Here is a 6,451-nt window from a genome sequence, read left to right as displayed (position 1 = left end):
TTTTATGGTTTTTTTTTTTTTTTTTTTGCCATAGGGTGCGTGTGCTCACTGGAGAGAGAGACAGAGAGAGGGAAAGTGAGAAATCACCCCCTGCCACCCGGGCGATGGCCATGTCACACTCCCTTCTTCTCTTGGGATTTTGAGTACCCACATACACACACGTGTGCCCAGGGTGATTTTCAAGCCACCAAGTCCAGGACTCAAACTGAAGTCGCCCATGTGGGAGTCCAGTAGGTTAGCTGTTATGCTAATTGCTGGTCAGTCCTGGTGCAGGAGAGGAGACCCAAGGGGGTGTGATGTGAGAAGGGTTGTACTACCTTTCCAGGGGCCAACTCCTGGCGTGGTTTGCCTCCTGGTGCCTTCAGGATGCCCTTGGCTTTCTTTACTTCCTTCTCACTTGCTTTTGAAGGTGCTGCTGCTGCAGGTTTTTCCTTCTGAAAAGATAAAGGAGGAGAGCCCTGCAACCTGCCCCCCTGGGCGCAGTGCGCCCTCTGCCACAGGGAGGAGAACGCTTCCTTGAGTGGGCCACTCCTCGCACCACCCAGCTCGAACCCACACTCTAGTGCTCCTGTCCCTCTCTCTCTCTGCCTCAGCTGCCCATGTCTCTGTCCACAGACCTTCCAAGCCTCAGGTCTGGTCCTGTCCTGCTCCATTCTCAAATCCATCACTAGCTCTCTATTACCCTTCATGGGGTGGGGGGTGGGGTCCCACTCCCCACCCTGATAGGAAGCCTTCCAATCTTCAGGTGGCCTTTCTGGGTGTGACTTCCTGTCCTGACTTCTGTCTGGAACCACAGGAAGGCTGTCCTGTCTTTGAACAGGTATTGCTTATTCAGACCTTGGGGACTTTTTCTAGTTTGGGCTCTCCATCTATCCCAGAGTCCCCTCCTTTCCTCACCCCACCACCTCATCCTGTCTTTTCAGTCCAGGTACTCCTGGTGACCAGTTCAGAAGCTGAGTGCCCTTGCCCTGAGAGTTCCTTGTGCCTGGTGATTCTTGGCCTTCCAGTTCTCACAGTGGAGGCAGGAAGATTGGTTTCTTAGGAATGTCCAGGGTCTAAGGCCTCCATTTAGGAAGCATCACACCCAATCTGTAAGGGGTGGGGATGCTGAAGCATCATGAGAAAAACTTAATCTTTGTATCTCCTTTGGGGGTGTGCTGCTTGTGGTTATGGGGAGACAGTGGTCTAGATTGTAGTCTCCAGGTCAAACCCCTGGGTTGGATCCCTGATCCATCAATCAGTTTACCTATCTATCTATCACAGAGTGGTCAAGTAACCTTGTGTAAGTTACTGTTCTCTCTGTGACTTAGTATCCTAATCTATAAAATGGGAATAATAACAAGATCTACCTCATCAGGTTATTGTGAGAAATATAGACGTTACCACAGGTCACTGTAAAGCTCTCCGTGAATTCTGTAAGGCAGATGATTACATGAGAAGGTGAAAGACGTGTTTTGATAAGCCAGTTGGGCATGTGGGATGAAGCTATCCAAGGGCACTGTTGACATCGGAAGTTGCTTTCTGAGGAAGCCCATCCTGTTCAACTTTAGGGCTCTGTTTGACTTAGGGAAGAAAGGAGGTGCAAGCTCAAGCAAGGGCTGAATTTTTAGGTGGAGAGGAGAGAGGATGAGTCCTCTCATCCAGAGTGGTTCTCCTCCCACATCCTCTGCACAATGCTCAGCCTCCCTGCAGTGGTCACCTGTGTAGCTCTGCAACCCCCCCTCCCCGCCACCCCCATCTTGAGAAAAGCCGAGTGAATTGATATGCTGATATATTAGACCCAAAGAAGCTGGGGCATTTACTGATTCAGTGGCCTCTGTGGCCAAGACATTGAACTTAGAGGTCTTTGGTGTTAAGTATATATCACAGGAGTGGTGTCATAAGTAGTCCAGATTATAGAGGAAAAGCCTGGATCTCCAGGGCTGACCTCAGCAGAAGGGAGAAGAGTATGGAGGGGGCCTGAAAGATGAAGACAATCCCCTCCCCAGCCACTTTATTAAAGGTTCCCCCTACCTCCTGCGGCTGTCTGAAACCTGCTACCATCTTATGACCCTCTTTTAAAAATCCAGATGCTCTGGGAAGTGTAATGAGGCTTAGAGTTTTCATTATTCAATTATTGAATTATCAATGCAAATTTGTTTCCTCTGTGAGTCCACAATTATTTATAATAAAAGCCACAAAGAAAATGAAGCTGTTAAAACACTATTAGAATGTAATCCTCCTGGGCTAGACAGTGCTTGAGATACTCCCTAAGGCCAACCCACATGGAAAGGGTCCAGATTAGTGTCTAGAGACCTCCCTGAATATTATCAGGCACATGTGTGACCATTATGTGGGACTGGCTGAAGCTGGGGGTGGATTGCAGTATCATGACTCTGTTGGAGATGCTGTCTCTCCTTGTCTTCGTCTCTTTCACTCAAGAAAAAAAAAAAGCTTAAAATAATATAATAAAATCATAGTGAAAAGAGATGGAAGTGAACATATTTATCATCGATGTGAATATAATTTCTGTGATTGATGTTCAATGGAGTTCTAAGAGACCCCAGCAGTCAAGTTCCCATTCCCCCAAAAAACAGGGGCAGGAGCTAGACTCTCACTAAACATTAGCACCAGTATTGCAAAGGTGTGTAGTCAAGATTCAATTTCTTCTTGGTGTCTCAGGGTGGGGCCTTTGGATGTGATATGGTTATTAAGGCAGGGCTCCTATGATTGAGTTTTGGTGGTTTTTATCAGCAGAAGGAATAAGACCAGATTAAAAGAAACTCCTGGATACAGACCACACTCAGCTCTGCTAAAAGTTCTGCCTTCTGCCATTTTTCATGAAGCCCTTGGATTTCCCAGATACAGAATCATGAGCTTTGCAAATAAACATCTATTGTCTTTACAAATCATCCAAACTCAGGCCTTTCTGTTGGCAATGCCATAACGAACCAAGACAACACCTTAGTGATATAAGTAAGATGTGTTTCAGATAGGTTTTAACATGTCAGATGCACTCAAGATCTTTTTGACTGTAAGTGATAAGTGAGCACATGTTTTGGGGGTGCCTGTCCATGATGTTGACCGATTTTAAAGGACACACTCAGAGACCTAGCAAAGAAAGACATGAGTTTACTTACTAGGGAAGCTCCACCAATGGCCAGGTGGAGAATGGTCTGAACTGTCAGGGAATACAGGCTCAGGTTTTATATACCAAGAATAAAGCATGCACAAATCAAGTAAAGACATACATTATATAGGGGTTTTGATACCAGATCAGCTTATCAATTAATAAAACCAGCAGAGTATATCTGGGGTCTAGTGCCTCTAGTCTTGTGATGTTTACTGTGGGAGAGGTGTGAGGCATACCTCTGGAAGAGCCCTGGCCATGGGCCAGTTCCATGAGATAAGGGAATGGATGGATATAAGGGACTCCTGAGGTCCAGCTGTGCCAGCAGCTGGATCTTAGAGGAATAGGGCAAAGAGGAAGTGGGGAGGAGGGCTCAATGTATGGAGTTTACCCTCAGCATGTAAGCAGAATGGGAGCTTTCTGAAAAGGCAGAGAGTGTTCAACTGGATAAGGCAGAGAGAGCAGAAGGCGGTTATGGGAAGTTGGTCTAACAAGACTGATGAGTTTGGGAACTGGAAAAATATGAATGTGAGCCCTGGCTTTGCCCTTTAGTAATGCCATAAACTCAATACAATGACTTCTCTTTGACTCAGCTTTCTTGTCTACAGCGCACAGTAGATCTTAGCAGTTGCATGAGCCTACGTAGTCATTCGTATTGGTGTTTTTCACTTATTCTGGGGTTAGGGGACTCAAGGTCAACAGACATTCTCTGCCAAGGACCTCATTTTCCTAGGATTTGGCTTGAAATTCAAGACATCCATGGAAATTGGGTCTGGGAATGGGGGAGGAGCTCTGGGGAAAACCAAGGCAAAGTCAGGTTCTATAGTTCCTGGAGAAAGAGGAAACGGCAAATTAGAACTAACTGATACAGGGTGGAAAAGAGTGCGTATGATAATAGGAGTCCCAGTCCTGGAACAATGGCAGTCTGGAATGAACTCCTTTGACCTTGGAGTCACAACAAAGAGGGAAGTGCTGGGGACCATGGGAAGGATCCCACCCACCAACATGGAGAACCAATCACTGCCCCTTGGCCCTTCTGGAATACTGACCAAAACTAACATTCCCCACAGCCTGACTAAATTTTAAGTGGGATTCTTCCCAACTACAGGCATCTTTTCTTTTCTTTTCCCTTTTCTTCTTTTCTTTTCTCTTTTTAGAACATTTACTTTAAAAAAGTGCACTTGTAAATTCTTTGTTTCCTTTGAGATGTAACTCTTCTCTCAGCCTCTTACCAGTTTTAGAATGTAAGAATGACTTTCTGGAGAACTTGGGAGCCATCCCTTTGAAATGTGATCATCAAGAATATTGTACCCTTGTCTCTCAGTCTTTGTGGCAGGGTAGAAGCCTAACTTTGATAAATACCAACTAGCAAACACAGATTGTCTAATTAGATTCATTAATCTATTCCCACCCATAACATCCTCTAAAACTTTACCATTATCTCATTCCAGGGCTTAAAAGTCTTCCCTTTTATTTCAGGAAAATTGTGTTCAATCTCTCTCCCTTCTTGCAATACTTGTGAAAAAAAAGTCTTTTGGTAATTGTTCTTTGATAATACTCACCAGGGTAGATATTTGCTTCTTCTTCCCCTTCCTCCTCTCCAGCCATTCCAACACCCGTGTAAGGTCGGACATTCTCCTCTCCTCAGCAGTCCTCCAGGTGGACTTCCTCTCCATGGGCATTAAGTCCTTCAGGTTCTCTAGAATATTTGCCATGATGGAGTCTTGACTGTGCCTTGGGTGGAAGATGGCACTCTCACACACACTTGATTCCTTAGTCTTCACTTACTGGCCTGGGTGACTCTGAAGGTAAGGTTGGCTCCTAGATGTGACTATAAAAGATAGAGTTAGCTAAGCAGCTGGGAGATTGGCCTTGAAGGTTAGAAGGTCTGGGGAGTGATTGTGAGGTCACTGTCTGGCTTGGGAGCTGGCCTCTGGGCTCAGAGTGGAGGTGGACATTAGCTACTTCCTGCTATTCCCCATATGGCCAGTGCCCCTCCTCAGGCACTATCTCCCACCTAGGCTTTGCCACAGTCTCCTAATGATCTGCCCATCTCCACTTCTACAGCAATCTTACTAAAACAAGGGTCAGTTTACATATCTCCCTTTCTCAAAACCTTCAATGGCCCCCTGTTGCCTACTGGCCAAAAAACAAAAAACAAAAAACAAAAAAAACCGAAAAAAAAAAAACCCTTCAGTTTAGCATCTTGGTTTCCTACTGTGTAATCTATTCAGAGTGAAGCTTTTTATAAGCTCAATTTACATTCATTTATTCTTTCAACAGACAGTTATCAGATACCCACTACATGCCAGGCATGGTGTTGAGGATACTGAAGTAAAAAACATAATTAGGCTTCCTAAAACATATGGACTAGTGGGAAAGACAAGACATAATGACCCTGTGACTCTATAATGACAAGCTAAGATGAGTGCTCTTAAGGAAAGGAATATGGTTTTATGAAAGCCCATTAACAATGAAACTAGACTTGGCTGAGACAGTGTGTGGCTTACACTTGACCTGTAAATTAAAGTGTAAGCAAGCTCTGGGGCCAGCAGATGACATAATGGTTATGTTGCTGGACTCTTATGTAATCAGCTGTGGTTTGAGTCCCAGACCCGGCAGCTTAAAACTCATGCCAGGTGCGTGTGCATGTGTGCCCAAAATTCTGAGAGGAGGGTAGAGGAGAAGGAATGGTGGCATGGCCATGTCCCCTGGGGAGGATGATTTCTCCTTTTTCTGTTTCTTTGTCTGTCTCTCTGGTGAGCACACGTGCTCTATAGCAAAAAATCTTTCTCTTTAAAAATAAAAGGTAAGTAAGCTTCAACAGGGTTTCTATGGGCTAAACATTTGTGTCTCCCCCAAATCTATACGTTAAAATCCCAGCCCTGCAAAGTGATGATATTATGGCAACTTTGGGAGATGCTTAAGTAGTAAGGCTCTTCATATTTTGGAATTAGTACCCTTATGAAAGAGACTGAAGAGAACTTTCTACCGGGTGAGGATGCAGTGAGAAGGTACCATATAAGCTCCAAGAACTGGGTACTCCCCAGACACTAAATTTGCCAGCATCTTGATGTTGGGCTTCCCAGACTCCTGGCCTATTAGAAATAAATGTTTGTTGTTCATAAGTTACCCAATTCATGGTATTTTGTTACAGCAGGCAAAATAGACTAAGGCAAAGGCAATGAGCTGAGGGGTGAGCATGTGCCAAGGCCCTGCGGCAGGTTGACATCATGGCACACTTCAAGAGCAGTAAAAGGCCAGTGTGGCTAGAGTACCAGGTGATGAGAACTGTTGTAGAGAGGTGAGTAGTGGCTAAGCCGTACAGGAACTTGGTCACAG

The 6,451-nt window shown here is 45.1% G+C and overlaps 1 protein-coding gene across 2 annotated transcripts in view; it reads right to left on the bottom strand.

The window, feature by feature from the left end:
• CUNH16orf78 (chromosome unknown C16orf78 homolog) overlaps nucleotides 1-4,959 on the bottom strand; it is a 27,587-nt gene extending 22,628 nt beyond the window's left edge. For both annotated transcript variants that reach the window (XM_006154777.1, XM_006154778.1), the window contains exons 1-2: nucleotides 4,672-4,959; nucleotides 318-434 (exon numbers count right to left, since the gene is read on the bottom strand). In XM_006154777.1, the coding sequence (XP_006154839.1) occupies nucleotides 318-434; nucleotides 4,672-4,824 (270 nt within the window). In that variant the 5' untranslated portion in view covers nucleotides 4,825-4,959. The remainder of the gene's footprint in view (nucleotides 1-317; nucleotides 435-4,671) is intronic.
• Nucleotides 4,960-6,451: the final 1,492 nt, after the last annotated feature.

The sequence above is a fragment of the Tupaia chinensis genome, unplaced genomic scaffold (genome assembly GCF_000334495.1).
Source record: "Tupaia chinensis unplaced genomic scaffold, TupChi_1.0 Scaffold000422_1, whole genome shotgun sequence".
NCBI classification, from domain to species: domain Eukaryota; kingdom Metazoa; phylum Chordata; class Mammalia; order Scandentia; family Tupaiidae; genus Tupaia; species Tupaia belangeri.
Note: the sequence above shows the minus strand (reverse complement) of the source record. Positions and strands in the feature narration are given on the sequence as shown.